Below are 22,464 nucleotides of genomic sequence, written 5' to 3' on the forward strand. Positions count from 1 at the left end.
GCTTAATTCCAAGGGCCCAGCTGTGCATGAGATGCCTTGAGATAAGGGAACCTCAGAGTCCCCAAACCCTTGAAACAGAATAGCTCTGCCCATCTGTTTTCCTGACTGAGGCCAGGCAGCAGGAAGAGGGGCAGGGAGGCTGACACCCCTGCTTGTCACCACCTCCCTGCCTGGGATCTCTAGCCTGGGGTGAGGGTGAGACTAAACGGAAAGACTCCTCAGGCTGAGGCTGGGTGTCTGCTCTGCAGCCTGCTGTAGGCCATGCTGCCCCCTAAGGGTGTGGCTGTGGAGGATGGACTTGCCCTCACTAGGCCTGGGACTTGGGGGAGGTGGGTTTCCCATTTGTAAAGTGGAATACAATTAGTCACAGCATCCAAGATCCCCAAGTTCCTCTAAATCGTCCAAGCAGCACAGGAGATGGAGGGCAAACAGGAACACTCATTCTGCAGAATAACACGCCCAGGGCCTACTGAGGGGTTGGAGGCAGGTGCTGGAGTACCAGGAGCTGGTGAGAGAAAGCTCAAGTGGTCTGGCGAGAGAGCCAGGCCAACTGTGGACTCCAGGCCGCTCCTTCACTTCCCATCTCAGCCCTGGCCTGGTCTGGAGACGGAGGTGGACCAGATGGTCTCCAACCAGAGTGGACTGCTGGAGGAAGACGGGCCCGCCCCCACTTTTCAAATCAGGTGGCTCCTCCCCTGCCCACCAGGTGCCAAAAGGGCCCAGTAGACCAAGACCTGTGGTGATAGAGAGGGAGGAGACGCCAAGGTTGAGCTTGTTTTATGGATGATGTGCTAGTTGGGCTCAGGGGCAGGAAGCAGGATGAAGAGTCAGGCTGAGGGCTTTTTAGGGGACTGGGGGCTTGAGATCCTGGATAGTGCCAGGCTTTCCACAGTGTCAGCTGGGGTCAACTCCACCTGGACTGTGAGAGGCTACGGGGAGCTGAGGGGTGAGAATGTGGGGAGGGGGAAGGGAGGTGGTGGGAGAGGGAGCAGAAGAGAGGGATGGGAAGAGAGGGAAGGGGAGAAGGGGAGGAAGAAAAAGGAAGCAGGGCCAGGCTGCAGCTGGAGCCAATGCTGATCGGGTCAGCAGCTGCTCAGAAGGGAGCCTCCCGGGAAGCGCGGGCAGCCATGAGGGCCCGCTTCAGCTGCTCGTAGGTGACGAACATCACCACGTTCCAGGATCCCAAGCGGAGAAAGGAGGGCATGAACCTAGAGGGGGAGAAAACACAGGTCATCTCTAGTGCACCCTGGCATCCTGACAGATGCTCTGCCTCCCAGGAAGTCAGAATGGCCCAAGAAATGGAGCTGTGGGCAACAGTCTCCTGGGAGTCTCCGTTCTAACACCCATAAAACAGGCATGACAGCAGCTCCAGGAGGGAGGAGTTAAGAGCATGAGAATGCCAAGACCAGGATCAGAAACTGTTGACATGTGGTTGCCACTCAGGCCCAGTGGTTCTCATTTGTGTGACAGGTACGGGGGGCAGGAGGCCTGGAACTGGGGGGGACAGGTCAGAGGCTCACCCTTTGTAGAAGGCTTGGGGTCCCTCCTTCTGGAGCATGGTGAGGGCACAGTGGCCAGCGCTGCTGTACTGGCCCAGGGCAGAGTTCATGTATCTCGTCTTGACCACGTCGACAGGGGAGGCGATGACGGTGGTGCAGAAGCCCGCCCCGAAGGCAGAAGTAAAGTGGCAAGGGAGGTCGTCTGTCAAGGAGGAGTAGGGGGCATCAGGACTCCTCCCCCGATAATTCCAGAAGGAGATGATTGAAGTAACTATGGTCTCGTGGTTTTAGACCCAGGGACTCCAGTGGGAAACTCTCCCAGTGCCTCTGAGTCGTTTTGCCCATGTAGCCTCAGGGCCTCAAGGTGCATGGTGGCAACTTCACCCCAGCTGGCTTCAATTCAGTGAGAGAAACTCACTGCATAAGCAAAGGGGAAATGGGATGAAGGATGTGGTCTCCAGGCAGATCCACACTGGCTCCTGCTTTGGGGGAAGGGTGAGACCCAGCATCATCTCCCCTAATTCACCTGTCATTAGGTGGGCCTTCAGGAGAGTGTCCTTGATGAGGTCGTAGGTCACCAGCTCAGCACAGTTGACAATGGCATTGCGAGCGACATTGGGAGATGTCCCTATGGGAGGAAAGGGTGTCTATGTGAGACCAGGGAGTAGGGGGAGGGGAAGACGGGGAAGAGAAAACAGCTGGTACACACCTTTCCAGAGTCCCCGAAACCCCTCCTCTCGGGCAATGGTTTTGTAGGCCTCAACAGTGCTCTGGTACCTCCGGGCAGCTCCAGCCCGGGCCTGCGCTTGGAACCGGACCTTCACCACATCCGTTGGCTGGGCCACGGCCACGGCCAAGGCACCGGTGGTGCTGCCTGCCAGGAGGCGACTCCCGATGCCGGCATCTGTCGGAAAGCCATGGGGGTCAGTGGCCAGCTGGGATTCCACTAGTGTCCACCTTTCCTCACCAGAACCACATCACTGAAACCTGTCTTCAGTGTCCCCTGTTAATAAGACCCAATCCAGCTCTGCTCTAAGAATGTCTTGCATTATACAGTGTCTATTATGTGCCAGGCACTGGGACAGAGCAAGGAACAGGACAAAATGAGACTTAATGCTATTTTCTTTCATAAAGCATTTCTATTCACTTCATTTCACCTCCTAAATGGCCCTGAGAAATGAGAAACTTTTTTTTGGCTGCGTTGCATAGCTTGTGCAATCTTAGTTCCCCAACTAGGGACTGAACCCAGGCCCCAGCAGTGAAAGCCCTAACCACTGGACCACCAGGGAATTCCCGAGAATCATTTCCATTTGAAAAACATGAAAGGCTTTCTCAGACTGGGATTCACAGGACTTGGGTTCTCATCCCTCATCTACTTTTCCCTGACATGTGATCTTGGGAAAAGGAAACCTTTGAATCTGGGTTCTCAGTTTCCACAAGTGTAAACTGGAGGGTGGACGTGGCATGCTGAGAAGGTGAAATGGAAAAGCACTGGCCTTGAAAGCTGAAGTCCTGGGAGTTTCCTGGCTCTTCACTGTGAGCCTTTGGCTGAGTCCCCTCCTCCACCCGAGGTAAGCCTCAGCCTCTCCAGCTGGAACACGGGGATGATACCACCTGCTCCTGAAGTGGCTATGAAAACTGTCATGAGCTGATGCCCTGCTCAGAGCCTAACTCAGCCTGGGAATCATCAGAATAATCAGGGACCTCTGATCTGAAATTCCTCCTAGAGGTCTTGGGGCCTAAAGGAACTGTGCGGCTGGAAGAGCTAGGATCGACCATCACTGAGAAGAGGCCAAGAGGCCTATGGCCCAGCTCCACACTCACGCTCAGAGCCCTTGGTGTAGAACTGCTTGACGGAGTCGTAGAGGCCGATGCGGACGGAGGCGAAGCTCATCTGGCGCTGCAGGCCGGCGACCAGCCCGCTGTAGAGGCTGCGGGGGCCCTCGGTGCGCACCATGGTCAGGATGGTGCCCAGCACCCCGCGGTACTGGGCACTGGCCGCAGCCTGCACTGGCCCCTGCCTTTCTCCTTGGATCTGCAAGGCCAAGGCAGCTGGTTGCCCTCCCCATCTCCTGCCATCCCTGTGCTCTAAAACTTACAGTCCCCAAAACCCCACTGGCCCTTGAGGAGTTTGTGTCTCGGGGAGGGAGCGGACTAGCCACCCACAGAAATGCAGGCTTCATCCACTCACCTGTAGCCGGACTTTAGCAGTATCCAGGGGAAAGGTGATGAGGTCAGCAATGCAGGCAGCTGTGCCTGCCCCCAGGAACTTCACAGTGGCTGTAGGGGGCACATCTGTGGCCTTGAACCCAACCATAATGACGATTCCTGCAACCTCCCAGGAGATGAACAAAAACTGGAGAAGGGGGCACCTTCTGTCAGCAACAAGACGAGACAGAGGAACTCTGCCGGAGACTAAGCCAAGGAGAGATAAGGTCCATCAGCAGCCAAACCTTCAGAACTTCTCTTACTATCCCGCCCCTACCTTCTCTGATAGCATCACCCCCTCCTAAGCAAGGGCTCAGAGCTGCCCCTTGAAGGCAAATAGGAGTGAGCTCCACAGGTACTGAAACAGGGGCTGGAGAAGTAACTTCTGCCTGAGAAGTCCTCTCCTTCACCACGTGGAGTATCCGGATCACAGCTGTCCTAGTACTGCCTTGCAAACAGGCATTGGCCCAGCCCTTTGTCTGTGGGCTACAGAGATTTCACTGATCCCCGTGTTCCCGATCCTGCAGCTCTGTCTAGAGGGCAGGCAAACAAGGTGGGGAAGGTTTCAGCCAGACTAAGACCTGACAGGTACAAACCCACAGGCGTTATGCCCTGAATGTCTTAAGCAGCAGAGGTTCCTATGAGTCTGGAACTGTCTAAGTCTAGAAGAAAAGGAGTGAACAAGACCTATTCAGCCCTTTCAATTCGGCCTCACTCTTCCCCACCAGCCCACACACAGCTTGGACTCTCTAGAGTCACTCTTTCAGTGAGTTCGCTTTGCTTTGCGGGGCGCTGGTTCACTGAGACAATATCTACCCTAGAGGGAGGCTTATTGTCTGGCACTGGGGGTGGGCAGGTGTTTCAAGCTGCATTCGGGGCTTGCAGAATCAATCGTATTCTCAAAATTCAAAGGAGGGAACATCCACCCCCACTGTGAGAGAAGAAAGGGTGGGTAGTCAGAAAAGACTTAGGAAAGGTAACATTTGGCTGGGACTTGAAGGATACTGTGCAGTTCTTAGGGCTAAGAGTATCTTCCTTCCTCTCCCAGCCTGCTGTGTAACACAGGAAAACTATTCCCTCTCTGGCCAGTTTCCTCTCATCCTATAATACAGGGGGAGCCATGTCTTCATGAGAGGTGGGGATGGGGAAGTAGTGCAGGTCAGAGCTATAAAGAATGACGAAGGAAACCAAAACCCCCATTTTGTTCTCAGAACTGGAAAAACACCCTCCTCCCCTGCCTTGGGAGGAAGTGAGCCCAGCACCCCAGTGGGGGAGGGTGACCTGCTTCTCTCCCCTGAGTTTACTTTGAGGAGGAGTGGCTACTCTGAGCCCCACCTAATTGGCTATCCCTGTTGCTGTGGCTGTGAGGAAAGAGCTGGCCAACAGAGGAATGACATGGTGACAGTAGTGAACACACAGACGGATGGAAGCAAGATGTTCACCAGGCTTCCTCCTTCTGGGCCTTTCATCCCAGGTGGCTGGGAAATCCAAAGGCTACTCAGCACTCGGCTGCTGTCCTTATTCATGTTTCCCTGGAGCCTGGCCCACATGAGGCTCAGTGAAGGCTGCACTCAGGAAACAGAAGGGGTTGATGAGGGTGTTCCCGAACCCGCAGAGTCCCTGCCCTGACATTCTCATTTCCCAGGAAGTGCTCCACACCTTTCCTTACCCCTCTGGCACATTCTATTAGCTCACTTACTTCTCAGAGCAGCCCTGTGAGGGAACTTAGTAAGAGTCCCGTCTGCAGGCTCCAAAGCTTATACAATTTGCTTTACACTGGTGCCCAGGTCACTTCATTCCTGTTTTCTCAGCCCCAGGCCCAGGCAGGGCCTTTCATGAGGAAGTCCAACATCCCAGTTCTCTTGTGACAATATGACAGTTCTGAGAAGGTTCAGGCAAAAATGGCATCCCTTCTGGGCATTGGAGACATGATAACAACATGAGTCAATCATGTCCTGACCTTGATCTAGATTGCAATGTGTTGTGAAGGTCAGAGAAATATAAGACCCAGCCCATCTTGGAGACAAGTGCAAAGGCTAAGTTGCCATTTTGAATATTACCTTGGGTTTGCCATAAGTCAGGTCCTTCAGAGGCATAGGTATGGGAAGCAAAGGTCCCTGTGCTAAAGACCCTACTAAGAAGATTAAACTAAGGTCTAACTGGAAAGAATTAATCATATATTACTCCCCAGCAAATAATCAGTTTCACCTGATTATCACAGTCTCAGGGACAGTCCAAAACATACATCTGATTCCTAATCGAAATCTCAAGGGTAGTCAAAAGCTTGAGTCGACAACATGTATTTAGAACACTAGGTTCTCCTCTGCTGCTGATTTCCTGGAGCTAATCACTGTCCCACTGAGGCCTCACTGTTCCTCCTCTGTAACATGGGGATTACCATCCTTGGCTTGTCAGGGTCAATTTAAGGGCCAGAAGAAGACCAAGGATATAGGAAAGTGCTTTGTGAACTCTAAGAGTGACTTTACTGGGATGGTGGTGCCAGTTATTTTTGTTAATATCCTGCTGACCCCACCCCCAGACCACAGGGCTGAGGCAGAAGACTCCTCCCTTAGACTCGACTCTTACCCGGCTTTGTTAGGTCCCACACTGAGGCCTTCAAGGTCAAGCTTCTCTAAAGATGTCCCGTTCTTCAAAGCTGCCAGTGGCTATCATGGCCTGGTCCCTTTGGTTTTCCATAGAAAATGATTGGTAGACGAAATATCTAATGGTCATACTATGTGTCCTGTAGAGCAAAGGAGGAGAGTTTAGAAAGGGAAATGGGCCTTAAAAGGACTACAAACCCAGCAAAAGGAAAAGGCCCAAGGCACATTAGCGTATTCAGTCCTTGCCTGGGGGATGTGAGGGTAGGGAACAGGGTCCATTTCCCACAGGCAGCTGGGGGCTAATTAAGTCCACACAGTGGAGGAGAGGGACAGACACAGGGGAGGAAGGGGTGAACCCAGAAGTCCTCTCTCCCAGGTCTGACCTCTTAGTATCACACGCTGCTCTTTCAGATTTCTGCTTTAGTGTAATTCAGTACTCTGGGGAAGCATCCCACAACACAGCAGACTCTGGTGAGTGGGGGTGCTGGAAGTGAGGTGGGGGGGGGGGGCATCAGGATGGTTCAGAGACTAGGGCCCAGAGCAGGGCTTGAGGTTAGAGAGGTTGGAATGGGCCCAGTGGAGGCCGCATCAAGCAGTTCAAAGCTCCTGCCAGCAGAAAGAGCCCTAGGAAGGCCTGTAGCCGCCTGGAATGGGAGAGGTGATCATCGCTGAAGGCCCCCCACCCTGGCAGAGGAGAGGGCTTATATTACAGCCTTTTGAGCGCGAGAGGTAAAGAACAAAGGCAAAACAGGAAAAGAGTGAAGGAAGAGAGGTTAAAAAAAAACGGTAAAATGCAAAATAGGGTGGGAGGCGAGGAGGGAAATTAAAGGTGGCGCGTGGGTCCCCTCGGCCGGAGTAGAGGGAGGAGGGCAGGTGTTGAGGGTGCAGGGCTGGGGCGGGCCGGGGCCGGGCTCACCGGGCCGCAAGGAGAACAAGCGGGTACAGGCAGTTCTGTCGGTCGGCAGGTGGAGGGCGCGTCCACGGAGCGCAGACAGTACTCGATCCGAAGGCGCGGCCGGCTAGGCTTCCAGAGAGGTGGGAGGAGGGTGCCGTGAGACTTAAGATCTCGGGGCGGGGCCTGCTGGGCGGGGGCGTGGCCTGCGGGCTCCGAGGACTGGGCGGCGACCCGTTAGCCGCAGAGGCCGCCACGCCCCAGGGTCGTCTTCGCGCCTTCTTTCACTCCCATTTCCGGGCTTCGGTCCCCGCGTCAGCCCTTTTGTACCCCATAGGGTTCCCCCTCGCCCCGCCAACCTCATTGTGAGGATGGCGAGACTGACGCGCGGGCGAAAGCAGAGGCTGCCCAGGGTCATACACGCCTCTGGCCCCTAGCCGGGGCTCTTTCTAACAGCGCGCAGAGGCTCGGGTAGAAGAGCACTCCGTGCTTTCACGGGCCCAGTTCGCTACCGCCAGCTCGGCCACCCGTGTTTCCGCCAGCCGCCCGCTCTCCCCAGGCGCCAGCGCGGGCTCTCCGGGGCGGGGCCTCCCGACCGGCCTCGCAGCAGCAGGTGGCCTGTCACCTCCAACGGCCGGCCTTTGGGCACAGCCGGGTTTCCTGCCGCCTGAGGGCTCTATCCTGGGTGCCCGGGGACTTCTGGACGGGGCCGGGGTACCGAGCGTGGCGCTCTCGCCCCCAGTTACAGTCGAGCCAACGGGCCCAAGTGAGAAGGCCGAACAAGCCTGGATTTGCCGCATGCTTAGGCCCCAGCATGAGAAAGGGATGGTAGGCGAGGAACCTGGTCCCTCAGGTGGTCTTTTGGGGGTGACAGACACGTAAATAAGCGGTAATTGTGTCCTGTGGCCAGACAAACATGTGCACATGGAGTGTGGAAGGACTCTATGTTCGCCCTTGGACTCTTGTGTCCCTACTTTTGTGTACCTTCTGTCCCCCACTGTCTCTTTTCAGCCTTATAGGCTGTCTGGGACTGTTGTGAGAAATTGTGGACGTTGTCTTCCATTCTAGTGAACAAAGTTGCCCACCATCTCAGTTCTGTAATGCTCTGGCCATCAGCCACTGTAACCACCCAACCATGGTGAGCCCTGAGAGGAATTCAGGATGGAGGAAAACAGGAAGCATTCTGTGCTTTGGGTACTACTGGCCTTCTGTATTTAAGATGCGTACCTAAGGAATAATTTAAATGAATCCAGCTTCTTACATTTTCCTACATACAGAAAACCACTAAAATCATTAATTTGAGACGTCTGTTCTTTATGGTTGACAGTAATTTTTTTATATTCAACTACATTTTTTTTTTCCCAGCAAAATATTTATCCTGGCTTTTCTCTTAACCTCTTTGAAACATCTCCTCAAAGGTATCTGAGAGGCCCTCTCACAGGCTATCTTCTTCAGTAAGATTCCCGAGTAAAGTTTAACTGGTCGCTTTCAGGTTGTGTGTTTTTCTTCAGTTGCAGCTGTTTGGCCTGTTGTTGAAAGTGCCCTTGGAAAGTGTAGTGGGAAGATCTGAGAAGATGAACATTAAGTGTGTGCAGTTACTATGTTCAGGTTCATTGTGGATACTTCCCTTCTGTGTAATCCTGTGAGGCTGGTATTAACCTCTGATCTATAAATGAGTGCCAGAGAGGTTAAATCATCTGCCTGATGTCACACTTGTCTAAGTCTAGTACTTGTGCTCAGTTGTGTCCGACTCATTGCCAGCCCACGGAATGTAGCTCACCAGGCTCCTCCATGGGATTTCCCCAGGCAAGAATACTGGAGTGGGTTGCCATTTCATCCTTCAGGGGATCTTTCTGACCCAGGGGTCGAACCCATATCTCCTGCATTGCAGGTGGATTCATTGCTATCTGAGCCACCAGGGAAGCCCTGGCAGGTTAATTTACCACTGAGCCACATGTGTCACAATGTTAGGAAATGGTGAACCATGATTTAAGCCCAACTCAGTCAGCTCCATTTGGATATTTCTTGTAAGCAGAGGGAATTGTCAGCCAGGAGACCATAGCTGGAACAGGACTGGATAATTACAGCAGAAAAGAAAAAACACAATAAGCATATGTTCCTGGAGGAATCAAGCCCAAAATTTATTTCTGGCACTGGAGTCTCCCATCCACTGCTGGCCTAGGTTTTGTACATGAGCTTCTGTCTTTGGCTGTGATGAACAAATTCCCAGGATGCTGTGCAAATTTGTGGGGAGACTACTGAACTGGTTGGTGATCTTTGAGGAGACATGAAAACTAGAGTAGAACCAAAATCCTGGAAATAAAAGTGCTACCCTGATTGCCGAAATAGGGAAGAGTCTGTATTTCAAAGGCTCCATACCTGTGAGATATTTGTTCATCCCTAGCAAAATTCAAGGGACTGTTAGAAGGATGATATGTGGACATTTAAAAAGGGAAGTAGGTATCACCATGATTCAATATGGATTTCTTAAGAAGTCCTGTTAAATTCTCTTTTCGTTGGAATGGGCTAGGCAGATGAGAACAATGCTACAGACACTGTACCTCTGGACCTTTAGCAAGCAACTTATCCAAGTCATAAGATGTCTTATGGAGAAAGAAGAATGCGTAGTATTAACTGTAAAAAATGAGCAACCTAAAAGTTGAGAATGATGTTTACTTGGGGCATTATTGAAGATGTAAGCCAGGGATACAGCCTCTCAGATACCTCTGAGGAACTATTCTGAAGAAGTAGAGGAGGAGCCAGGGTATACAGGCTGTGCTCAGTGCTCAGTCGTGTCCAGCTCTTTGCAACCCCATGGACTATAGCATGCCAGGCTCCTCTGTCCATGCAGTTTTCCAGGCAAGAATACTGGAGTGGGTAGCCGTTTCCTTCTCCAGGGGATCTTCCCAACCCAGAGATTGAACCTGAGTCTCTTGTGTCTCCTGCATTGGCAGGCGGATTCTTTACCACTGTGCCACCTGGGTATACAGGAGTTCTTAAACAACAACAAAACAAACCCAGGTAGTTTAACATCAAAAGATTACAGCTAATTAAAGAAAAAACAGACATCTCAAGTTAATGAATTTAGCACTTTTCTATGTATGGGAAAGTGCAGCAGTCTGGACTTACTGAAATTATTCTTTTGATATGCACCTCAACTATCTAGGGACAGTATCCTGTTTTTTGCCATCTTGAATCCCCTCAGGGAGTACTGTGGCAGGTGGCTTGATGGTATTAACATCTCTGTTTACTCCTCTGGCAGGCAGACGTTCTTTGTCCACAGTGGGTACAGTTCAGTTCAGTTCAGTCGCTCAGTCATGTCCAACTCTTTTCGACCCCATGGACTGCAGTATGCCAGGCCTCCCTATCCATCACCAACTCCTGAAGTTTACCCAAACTCATGTCCATTGAGTCGATGATGCCATCCAACCATCTCACCCTCTGTCGTCCCCTTCTCCTCCTGCCTTCAATCTTTCCCAGCATCAGGGTCTTTTCCAATGAGTCAGTTCTTGCATCACGTGGCCAAAATATTGGAGTTTCAGCTTCAGCATCAGTCCTTCCAATGAATATTCAGGACTGATTTCCTTTAGGATGGACTGGTTGGATCTCCTTGTTGTCCAAGGGACTCTCAAGAGTCTTCTCCAACACCACAGTTCAAAAGCATTAATTCTTCGGTGCTCAGCTTTCTTTATAGTCCAACATTCATACCCATATATAACTACTGGAAAAACCACAGCCTTGACTAGATGGACCTTTGTTGGCAAAGTAATGTCTCTGCTTTTTAATATTCTGTTTAGGTAGATCATAACTTTTCTTCCAAGGAGTAAGTGTCTTTTTAACTTCATGGCTGAAGTCACCATCTGCAGTGATTTGGGGGCCCCCCAAAATAAAATCTCTCACTGTTACCACCATTTCCCATCTATTTGCCATGAAGTAATGGGACCAGATGCCAAGATATTCGTTTTCTGAATGTTGAGCTTTAAGTCAACTTTTTCACTCTCCTCTTTCACTTTCATTAAGAGGCTTTCTGCCATAAGGGTGGTGTCATCTGCATATCTGAGGTTATTGATATTTCTCCTGGCAATCTTGATTCCAGCTTGTGCTTCATCCAGCCCAGCATTTCTTATGATGTACTCTGCATATAAGTTAAATAAGCAGGGTGACAGTATACAGCCTTGACGTACTCCTTTCCTATTTGGAACCAGTCTGTGTTCCTTGTCCAGTTCTAACTGTTGCTTTTTGACCTCATACACATTTCTCAAGAGGCAGGTCAGGTGGTCTGGTACTCCCATCTCTTCAGTCTGTGGTAATCCACATAGTCAAAGGCTTTGGCATAGTCAATAAAGCAGAAATAGATGTTTTCTGGAACTCTCTTGTTATTTTGATACTCCAGTGGATGTTGGCAATTTGATATCTGGTTCCTCTGCCTTTTCTAAAACCAGTTCGAACATCTTTAAGTTCACAGTTCACATACTGTCGAATCCTGGCTTGGAGAATTTTGAGCATTACTTTGCTCCCATGTGAGATGAGTGCCATTGTGCGATAGTTTGAGCATTCTTTGGCATTACCTTTCTTTGGAATTGGAATGAAGACTGACCTTTTCCAGTCCTGTGGCCACTGCTGAGTTTTCCAAATTTGCTGGCATATTGAGTGCAGCACTTTCACAGCATCATCTTTTAGGATGTACAATGAGTACAGATAAGTGCATTTTACAAACCTTTTGCACATCTAGTTTATTGAAAAAAGAAATCCCAGTTTATTTGTAAACGTGTTTTACATGTGTGTCTGACTGTTTGCAACCCTAGGACTGTAGCCCACCAGGTTCCTCTGTCCATAGAATTTCCCAGGTGAGAATACTGGAGTGGGTTGCCATTTCCTTTTCCAAGGGAATCTTCTCAACCAAGGGATCGAACCCTCATTTCTTTTGCATCTCCTGCATTGGTAGGCTGATTCTTTACCGCTAGCATCGCCTGGAAAGCCGCATGTTATATATGCCAGTAATCAATTTGACACAGTTTATAATGTTAATATCATGCTGAAAAGCAATCCACTGTACTTATAATTTTGGAAATTTAAAGTTTTAAAAACAAATTGAAACACTGAAAATGAGAAAAAAGCAAGAATGACAGAGAAAGCTGAAAACATTAGGTAATGAAAACCAACATGAGAAAAAAAGCTCTCAAATGTCTCTGGTATTTTTTTGCCAAGAATATTGTTAGCCATATTAACTCCCCTCCCAAAGCAAATACAAAATTATCTGATTGCATTTTTTAAAAAGGAATCAAAAAAAAAAAAGAAATCAAGGAAATTTGATGATCATACTTTAAAAAATGATATAAAAGCTGAATTTCTTTAAAAACATTTAAGAGATGAAATTGATCCATACATTTTTTTAATGTCCTTTTAAAAAATTGTCATTTTTAAAAATAATTTTTTTTATTATTTTAGAAACTGATTTATTTATTTGGTTGTGTTGGGTCCTTGTTGCTATGTAGGCTTTCTCTAGTTGTGGAGAGCAGGGGTTACTCTGTAGCTGCAATGCAGGGGATTCTCATTGCAGTGACTTCTCTTGTTGCAGGGTAGAGGTTCTAGAAATTTTGGGTTTCAGTAGTTGCAGCACACAGGCTCAGTAGTTGTCGTGCAGTGACTTAGTGGTCCCACAGTATGTGGGATCCTCCCAGACCAGGGATTGAACACATTGTCTGCAAGATGGGCACAATAAAGGACAGAAAGGGTATGGACCTAACAGAAGCAGAAGATGTTAAGAAGAGGTGGCAAGAATACACAGAACTGTACAAAAAAGATCTTCATGACCCAGATAATCACGATGGTGTGATCACCAACTTAGAGCCAGACACCTGGAATGGGAAGTCAAGTGGGCCTTAGGAAGCATCACTGCGAACAAAGCTAGTGGAGGTGATAGAATTCCAGTAGAGCTATTTCAAATCCTGAAAGATGATGCTGTGAAAATCCTGCACTCAATATCCCAACAAACTTGGAAAACTCAGCAATGGCCACAGGACTGGAAAAGGTCAGTTTTCATTCCAATCCCAAAGAAAGGCAATGCCAAAGAATGCTCAAATTACTGCACAACTGCACTCATCTCACACGCTGGTAAAGTAATGCTCAAAATTCTCCAAGCCAGGCTTCAGCAATACATGAACCGTGAACTTCCTGATGTTCAAGCTGGATTTAGAAAAGACAGAGGAACCAGAGATCAAATTGTCAACATCCACTGGATCATGGAAAAAGCAATAGAGTTCCAGAAAACATCTATTTCTGCTTTATTGACTATGCCAAAGCCTTTGACTGTGTGGATCATAACAAACTGTGGAAAATTCTGAAAGAGATGGGAATACCAGACCACCTGACCTGCCTCTTCAGATATCTGTATTCAGGTCCAAGACGCAGCAGTTAGAATTGGACATAGAACAACAGACTGGTTCCAAATAGGGAAAGGAGTATGTCAAGGCTGTATATTGTCACCCTGCTTATTTAACTTATATGCAAAGTACATCATGTGAAACGCTGGGTTGGATGAAGCACAAGTGGGAATCAAGATTGCCAGGAGAAATATCCATAACCTCAGATATGCAGATGATACCATCCTTATGGCAGAGAGTGAAGAGGAGCTAAAAGCCTCTTGATGAAAGTGAAAGAGGAGAGTGAAAAAGTTGGCTTAAAGCTCAACATTCAGAAAACTAAGATCATGGCACCTGGTCCCATCACTTCATGGCAAATATATGAGGAAACAATGGAAACAGTAAGAGACTTTATTTTTTGGGCCCCAAAATCACTGCAGATGGTGACTGCAGCCATGAAATTAAAAGATGTTTGCTCTTTGGAAGAAAAGCTATGACCAACCTAGATAGCATATTAAAAAGCAGAGATATTACTTTGCCAACAAAGGTCTGTCTAGTCAAAGCTTTGGTTTTTCCAGTAGTCATGTATGGATGTGAGAGTTGGACTATAAAGAGAGCTGAGTGCCAAAGAATTCTGTGGTGTTGGAGAAAACTCTTGAGAGTCCCTTGGACTGCAAGATCAAACCAGTCCATCCTAAAGGAAATCAGTCCTGAATATTCATTGGAAGGACTGATGCTAAAGCTGAAACTCCAATACTTTGGCCACCTGATGTGAAGAACTGACTCTTTTGAAAAGACCCTGATGCTGGGAAAGATCTAAGGCAGGAGAAGGGGACGACAGGTGAGATGGTTGGATGGTATCACCGACTCAATGGACATAAATTTGAGTAAGCTCTGGGAGTTGGTAATGGACAGGGAGGCCTGGTATGCTGTAGTCCATGGGGTCACAGAGTCAGACACAACTGAGCGACTGAACTGAACTCCTGCATTGGTAGGCAGATTTTTAACCGTGGAACCACTCAGGAAATCCCAGTTTAATATCTAGATTGCCTAAAGTAATGTCTTCATAGTGGATTTATCACTAGAGTATTTTGACCTGAAGACATAGATAGCCTCAATGCTTCTAATGTGTGATTTTAACCTCAAATCATAGTCCTTGGTTTGCAAACATCAAATTCAACTTTATGTTAGTTGGTATAGAAACTAAAGAAAACTTCTTAAATCAAGATGATATCACGGAGCAACCACTGCTACCAAAATGAAAAAGTTCTATTTTTCCTTAGACAGTCTATGAAAAGAAAAACCCAATGTGAAAAAGTCTACATATAAATTTTATTTAAAACTAGGATGTTTGCCAAAAATAGAAAATAAACCAAATGTCCACCAATTGTTGAGTAGATAAATAAAATGTCATTACCCAAACAATGGGATACTCTCCAGCAATAAAAATGGGTGAAGTACTGATACCTGCTATGATATGGATAAGTCTTGAAAACATACTAAGTAAAAAAAAACAGTCACAAAAGACCACATAATGTATGTTCCCATTTATATAGGCAAATCTATAGAGAAAGCAGAAAGTAGAGCTGGGGGGATGGGAGGATTTGGACATGACAGCTGACATGTTAAGGGGATGTGGTTGTTTTGGGGTGATGAAAATGTTGTAAAATTGATTGTAGTAATAGTTTTACATCTCTGACTTACTAAAAAGCATTGAATTTTACTCTTTAAATGGATGAATTGTGTGATATGTGAATTACATTTCAATAATGCTGCTGCTGCTGCTACCCCCCCAAAAAAAGAGGAAGAGAGAGAAACAAAACCAAATGCAAATCAAACCATGTTAACATCCTTTTAAGGATATTGTTTAGTTGGTAAGTTGGTCAGTTGCATCTGAGTCTTGCGAGCCTGTGGGCTATAGCCCACTAGGCTCCTCTGTCTGTGGGATTTCCCAGGCAAGAATACTGAAGTGGGTTGCTGTTTCCTTCTCCAGGGAGTCTTCCTAACCCAGGGATCAAACCCATGTCTCCTGCTTAGCAGGCAGATTCTTTAAATGCATTAAAAAAAAGAGAATGTTTTCCAAAACTTCTCATGAAATGTCTTAACTTTTATAGTCTGAATTAAGGCCTTATACAGCAAGGTCAAATTATACATAATTTTACTGATTTGCATACCTTCAGTATTTCAAACAAAGTTAAATTATACTGATTTGCATACCTTTGACAAAGTTCAGCTGATATACATAATTTATTAGGTATCCACGGGAATTCTTTTTTTTTGCCTCGATGCACAGCTGCATGGCTTGTGGGATATTAATTCCCTGACCAAGGAGCAGTGAAAGCTCAGAGTCTAACCACTGGAACACCAGGGAATTCCCTCCATAGGAATTCTTAATGTGTCATCAAATCTTCTGGCAGTAATGGGTGTTTATTGTTTTATACTCTTTATAGTCTAAATACCAAAAAGTCTGTTTATAGGTAGATAATAAAATATAAAAGTAAACAAGTTTCTTAGAGTTATATAAAATCTCCACTACAATATTCAGTGACTGCTTATAAATGTTTACAGTTATCATAAAACCTACAAGGGTTATCCTAAAGAAATGTAGAGACTTCCCTGGTGGTCTAGTGGTTAAGACTGTGCTTTCATTGCAGGGGACTTGGGTCCCCTCCCTGATCTGGGAACAAAGATCCTTTGTGCTGCTTGCTGAGGGGGAAAAAAGTAGGTTTACCTGAAAATAAAAATACAGTGCTGATTGCTAAAAAGTTCTGTGTTAAAAAGAAACCAACAACCTAGGGATCAATTTAAACAAACAACAAAAAAAAAGGAGCTCTTTGTTGCATTAGGATATGCTGTAATGAGCAAGACTCCTGGCAAATTAAATGTTTGCCAACTGCAATACAACACACTTTTGGCATTATTTAATGGTAAGTTATACTGCACCAGCAGAATGGTTTTTGCAACTGGCACTCTTAAGAAAAAAAAAAAAGACACCAAGTGCAACAAACAAATGGGGTAACTAAATTACAGCCAATGAAGACTAGCAGCGAGACATGAGGGAGATGACCTTCTAAACTATTGTGCTAAGATGGCATTTCTGACATTACAATCTTTCCAAGAAGTGGAACTCCCATATCAGCATAAGATGGTAAAGCAGTCTTGAGAAAGCTGACTTCCGTGTGAATATCCAGTGTTGAAACACCTTCCTTGAATGAATGAACAAAGTTAAGGACAAGTAGAGAGAATTTTTTGCTGGAATGTCAGGGTCTTTAAAAGCTTTCTTTTCTGCATTGGTTGTATGTAGCAGTTTTTCTGCAGACTTATTTAATGCAGAGCCAAATAGTGAAGTTTCAAAGCACAGCTCAAGAGGAAGCCAGTCATTTCTGTTGTGGCAACATCAGAGTCGTGTTTTGTTGTTGTTATCTGTTGTGGCTTCCTCAATGACCGTTTCACAGGATTCTTCATTTGCTCTGAGCCAGAAGTTAAATAAGTTAAATCAGGTTCTCCTTTCTCATCAGAAGCATCTCCATGTTTCCTGTTTACATGTTGACTAGAAGCTTAGATGTAGTGACATATTCATAGAAATCCTTGCAAGCCCACTTTCTTCCTTAATATTTGTAGTGTTTGATGAACGTTCATACTGATGCAAGCAAACTTCCCTTGTAGTTCTGTTTTTCTCATCCTATCATTTAACATCTGAGCTAATGTGAAGTAGGGATTACTTCAGGATTATCACTCCAAAATATCATTAATGTTCAGTATTAGCTCTCAAATATATCTGAGAGTTTTTGAAGTCTTTTACTTTTGACCAAAGTAAAAGAAATGGGGATCTGACTTCTGAGCAGTGGCTTCTGGATAACCGGTCTAGTATTCGGAGGAGTACTGTTCCTGATGGTCTGTATTGATTAGTGAGAAGAGCCATAGAAACAAGCATTGTGTGATTTTGTTCAGAGCTCTACTGCATGGATTTCCTATGTGGTCCAATGGTTAAGAATGCAGGGGACATGGGTTCAATCCCTGGTCTGGGAAGATCCCACATGCTGTGGAGCAACTAAACCCCTGTGCTACAACTACTGAGGCCCACACACCTACAGTCCATGCTCTGCAACAAGAGAAGTCACTGCAATGAGAAGCCTGCAACAGAGACCCAGTGCAGCCAAAAATAAATAAATTAATAAAATTTCATTGAAAGAACTCTGATACAAGTCACAGGGTCCAAATCAAGAAGGCTTTCATACTTTTTAAGAAATTCAGAAGAAAACCATAATTGATTTTCCTGACTATGTAGTTGTGTGACTATATTGTTATTATGATGCAGAGACAGTATGATGTTTCTCAGAGTGATTGACTGATTAAAATATCTCTTCAAGTTTCCACTTCTTCTTCATCATCAGTATTTTGAAGTCCAGTATTTTTTTGTCTTGTACGTCAAGGCTATATATTGTCACCCTGCTTATTTAACTTATATACAGAGTACATCATGAGAAATGCTGGGCTGGAAGAAGCACAAGTTGGAATCAAGATTGCCAGGAGAATTATCAATAACCTCAGATATGCAGATGACACCACCCTTATGGCAGAAAGTGAAGAGGAACTAAAAGCCTCTTGATGAAAGTGAAAGAAGAGAGTGAAAAAGTTGGCTTAAAGCTCAACATTCAGAAAACGAATATCATGGCATCTGGTCCCATCATTTCATGGGAAATAGATGGGGAAACAGTGGAAACAGTGGCTGACTTTATTTTTCTGGGCTCCAAAATCACTGCAGATGGTGATTGCAGTCATGAAATTAAAAGACGCTTACTCCTTGGAAGGAAAGTTATGACCAACCTAGATAGCATATTCAAAAGCAGAGACATTACTTTGCCAACAAAGGTCCATCTAGTCAAGGCTATGGTTTTTCATGTGGTCATGTATGGATGTGAGAGTTGGACTGTGAAGAAGGCTGAGTGCCAAAGAATTGATGCTTTTGAACTGTGGTGTTGGAGAAGACTCTTGAGAGTCCCTTGGACTGCAAGGAGATCCAGCCAGTCCATCCTAAAGGAGATCAGTCCTGGGTGTTCATTGGAAGGACTGATGCTGAAGCTGAAACTCCAATACTTTGGCCACCTGGTGTGAAGAGTTGACTCATTGGAAAAGACTGATGCTGGGAGGGATTGGGGGCAGGAGGAGAAGGGGATGACAGAGGATGAGATGGCTGGATGGTATCACTGACTCAATGGACATGAGTTTGAGTGAACTCCGGGAGTTGGTGATGGACAGGGAGGCCTGGTGTGCTGCGATTCGTGGGGTCACAAAGATTCGGACACGACTGAGTGACTGAACTGAACTGAACTGAAGGAAGCTGTCCAGAGATTTATGGGAAAGTCTGTCAACTTTTGATGCAAGATGTCTCATCATTACAAAGGAAAAGTGTTGAGTCAAGTATGAAAGCAGTATTATGCTTTGTGAGTCCTATATACAGATCCAACCAAGTTGCTTATATTGGCTGTGTCAGCTGGATCTTGACTATTTTTATCAGTATCAGAGCTGATGAAACTTCTTTTTTAGGATTCTTACTTTCTGTGTCATCTTATAAAAGGAGTATCTTTTGAAGATAGAAAGTACTTTTAAATCTTTTTGCAGATAGAACATTGCACCATGATGAATATAATTGATGCACATTTATTACTTATGTCTTTTCTTATGGGCAAAGTCCAAGCAACAATATGAAACAATATGAAAACATTCTTAGCCAGGGATATGTCTATCTCAAGGATATATGCAAGCTCTGCAACATTCATATGATCATTTATTGAAAGAAATATAGAGTTTCAAAGTTATCACCTAGTCATCTTGAACTCAATTCATTATAAAACCATCAAGAGAATAATATATTAATAAAAGATATTAACACATTAAAATCCATTCCTTGTTATATAAACTGTGTGGCATATTGTAATATAGTGCTTCAGAGAGTTGAGTGTATGTCTCAGGCAAAATGCGTATCTTTATGTCATTCTTGAGATCTGACTGGCTTATACCACTCCACGAGGACTTTTTGGCAGTTTCCACTGGTTTTATTGGACTTCCCCCGTGTCTCAGCAGTAAAGAATCAGCCTGCAATGCAGGAGACACAGGTTCATCCCTGGGTTGGGAAGATCCTTTGGAAGAGGGCATGGCAACCCACTCCAGTATTCTTGCCTGGAGAATTCTATGGACAGAGGAACCTGGAGGGCTACAGTCCATAGGGTTGCAAAGAGCTGGACAGGACTGAAGCGGCTGAGCACTCATGAACACACTGACTTTATTGGTAGAAGATGTGACTATTCCTCCGATTTCAAAACGAAGTAATGATCTACATTGATTCAGAATACCAATGAACTGCTATCTTTTTATGCCAAGAAAACAAACTCAGTCCTAGTTAAAATGGGCAATGAAGTATAACTGTTTTTGGGGGGTCATACCACTTGACTTGTGGGATCTCAGTTCTGTGACCAGAGATTGAACCTGGGCCTCAGCAGTGAACACCCGGAATTCTAGCCACTAGGCCACCAGGGAACTCCTAAAGCATAACTTTTCACATTGTTCATAATGTCCTTTATAATCTCAGTATACTATGATAATGGTGTTAACCTCAGACCCTTTACCCTAATACTCAATAAATGGTAAAATGCACAGCCTGAAATCATCTTGACTGTTAAATAGTTCCTCAGAGCATTTGCATTCATCTTTATTGACATGTTGAAGTTATCTTTCTGTATCATAACTGACCGTGGGTATGCAGAGGACAATCAGCTTTGCATATTTCCTCTGTGAAGTTCCCTATCACGTGTTGGCGGGCAGCTGGCTCTGTGAGTGGCTGTGCTTGATGTGCAACTTCCTGTTTAGGAAGGCCCTGGGACAGCTGGTGGGGAGCCTGCTGGAGGCCTGGTGCCTTACAGTTTAGAGTTCCCTGGGCTGCCGCACGGTGAGGGCTCTGGACAGCTCAGCATGGCAGGGGACAGTGTCAGGGATGCATCCGAGATCTCAGTTTCTTCATTAAATTATACTTGAAGGAAAAAAGAATTTTTAAAATCATCATTCTTGTAAATAATTCTGCAGGTTCACTACTCTCACATGTGACTATTCCTCAAATTTCAGTGAAAGCATGGAGAATGCTTTCATTTTGCTTCTCTCCATTTCAAAATCCTTGCCTATGTGACTCTATTTTATTTTAGGTTTACCATATCCTTTCCAGAGTGATCCCTCCCACCCATACCCGTTATGCTATGCTTCTCTGTTTTCTAGGAATTTTCCCCCTATCTTCAGTCTTTCCTTTCTTCTACTGTGTGTGTTTGTGTGTAAAAGATATTCTTAGGACTTTCCTAACCCTTTACAGTGGCTATTTTTTCTCCTTTTTTTCTCTGCCAAACTTTCTGAACAATTGGCTGTCCTCTGGCTTAGCTTCTGGCACAACTCTTACATATCTGATGGATGAATAAATGAATGATCTCACATTCATCTCTTCATTCACTGTATGCCAGCCACACAAGTCTTTATTTCTGTTTGAACATGCCAAGCTCCTTCCTGTAGGGCCTGTGGACTGCTTGTTCCCTTCTCCTGGAACACTTTGCCTCAGATCTTTACCTGGCTAGCACCTCTCATCATCCCTACACACACACAGATACACACACAGACACACAGACACACACACATACACTTTAGAGATCACCAGGGATCCCAAGTTAAGTGCAATTTTAAGTAATTTTTTTAATAGAAGTGTAACATATGTATTAAACAGTGCACAGTCTAGATACACTTTCAGAAAGTGAATGTCTCTATATAATTTGCACACATCAAGAAGCATTATTAACATTATTTAATATATAATTAACATTATTTAATTATATGTCAATTATACTTCAACAAAATTAAAATACTTTAAACAGAAACATTATTAATAGCCCAGAAACAAACTCTTATATTCTTTCTCAGTCACTATTTACCCAAAGAGTAACTACTATAATAATTTCTAGCACCAAATATTTGTTTTGCCTGTTAGTTCAGTTCAGTTCAGTTCACTTGCTTTGCCGTGTCCGACTCTTTGCAACCCCATGGACTACAGCATGCCAGGCCTCCCTGTCCATTACCAACTCCCAGAGCTTACTCAGACTCATGTCCGTTGAGTAGGTGATACCATCCAACCATCTCACCCTCTGTCGTCCCCTTCTCCTCCTGCCTTCAATTTTTCCCAGCATCAGGGTCTTTTCCAATGAGTCAGTTCTTCCCATCAGATGGCCAAAGTATTGGAGTTTCAGCATCAGCCTCAGTCCTCCCAATGAATATTCAGGACTGATTTCCTTTAGGATGGACTGGTTTGATCTCCTTGTTGTCCAAGAGACTCTCAAGAGTCTTCTCCAACACCACAGTTCAAAAGCATCAATTCTTTGGTGTTCAGTTTTCTTTATAGTCCAACTCTCACATCCATACATGATGACTGGAAAAACCATAGCTTTGACCAGACAGACCTTTGTTGGCAAAGTAATGTCTCTACTTTTTAATATACTATCTAGGTTGGTCATAACTTTTCTTCCAAGGAGCAAGTGTCTTTTAATTTCATGGCTGCAGTCACCATCTGCAGTGATTTTGGGGCCCCCCAAAATAAAGTCTCTTACTGTTTCCATTGTTTTCCCATCTATTTGCCATGACATGATGGAACCAAATGCCATGATCTTAGTTTTCTGAATGTTGAGCTTTAAGCCAACTTTTTCACTCTCCTCTTTCACTTTTCACTTTCATGCACTGGAGAAGGAAATGGCAACCCACTCCAGTATTCTTGCCTGGAGAATCCCAGGGACGGGGGAGCCTGGTGGGCTGCTGTCTATGGGGTTGCACAGAGTCGGACATGACTAATGCGACTTAGCAGCAGCAGCTTTCACTTT

General features: G+C 45.7%; 1 protein-coding gene and 1 long non-coding RNA gene across 2 annotated transcripts in view; one reads left to right on the forward strand and one right to left on the reverse strand.

Moving 5' to 3' along the window:
- Nucleotides 1–761: 761 nt before the first annotated feature.
- On the reverse strand, nucleotides 762–7,338 carry UCP2 (uncoupling protein 2). The gene is given in 8 exon segments (NM_001280682.1): nucleotides 762–1,208; nucleotides 1,521–1,701; nucleotides 2,026–2,127; nucleotides 2,209–2,403; nucleotides 3,324–3,534; nucleotides 3,691–3,914; nucleotides 6,294–6,450; nucleotides 7,227–7,338. Coding segments are annotated over 6 exon segments (930 nt in total). The 5' UTR covers nucleotides 3,817–3,914; nucleotides 6,294–6,450; nucleotides 7,227–7,338; the 3' UTR covers nucleotides 762–1,093.
- Nucleotides 6,733–22,464, forward strand: part of LOC121816635 (uncharacterized) — a 64,296-nt gene continuing 48,564 nt past the window's right edge. The window contains exon 1 of the long non-coding RNA XR_006056281.2: nucleotides 6,733–6,781. This is a non-coding gene — a long non-coding RNA (uncharacterized LOC121816635). The remainder of the gene's footprint in view (nucleotides 6,782–22,464) is intronic.

The sequence above is a fragment of the Ovis aries genome, chromosome 15, assembly GCF_016772045.2.
Source record: "Ovis aries strain OAR_USU_Benz2616 breed Rambouillet chromosome 15, ARS-UI_Ramb_v3.0, whole genome shotgun sequence".
Classification (NCBI taxonomy): Eukaryota; Metazoa; Chordata; class Mammalia; order Artiodactyla; family Bovidae; genus Ovis; species Ovis aries.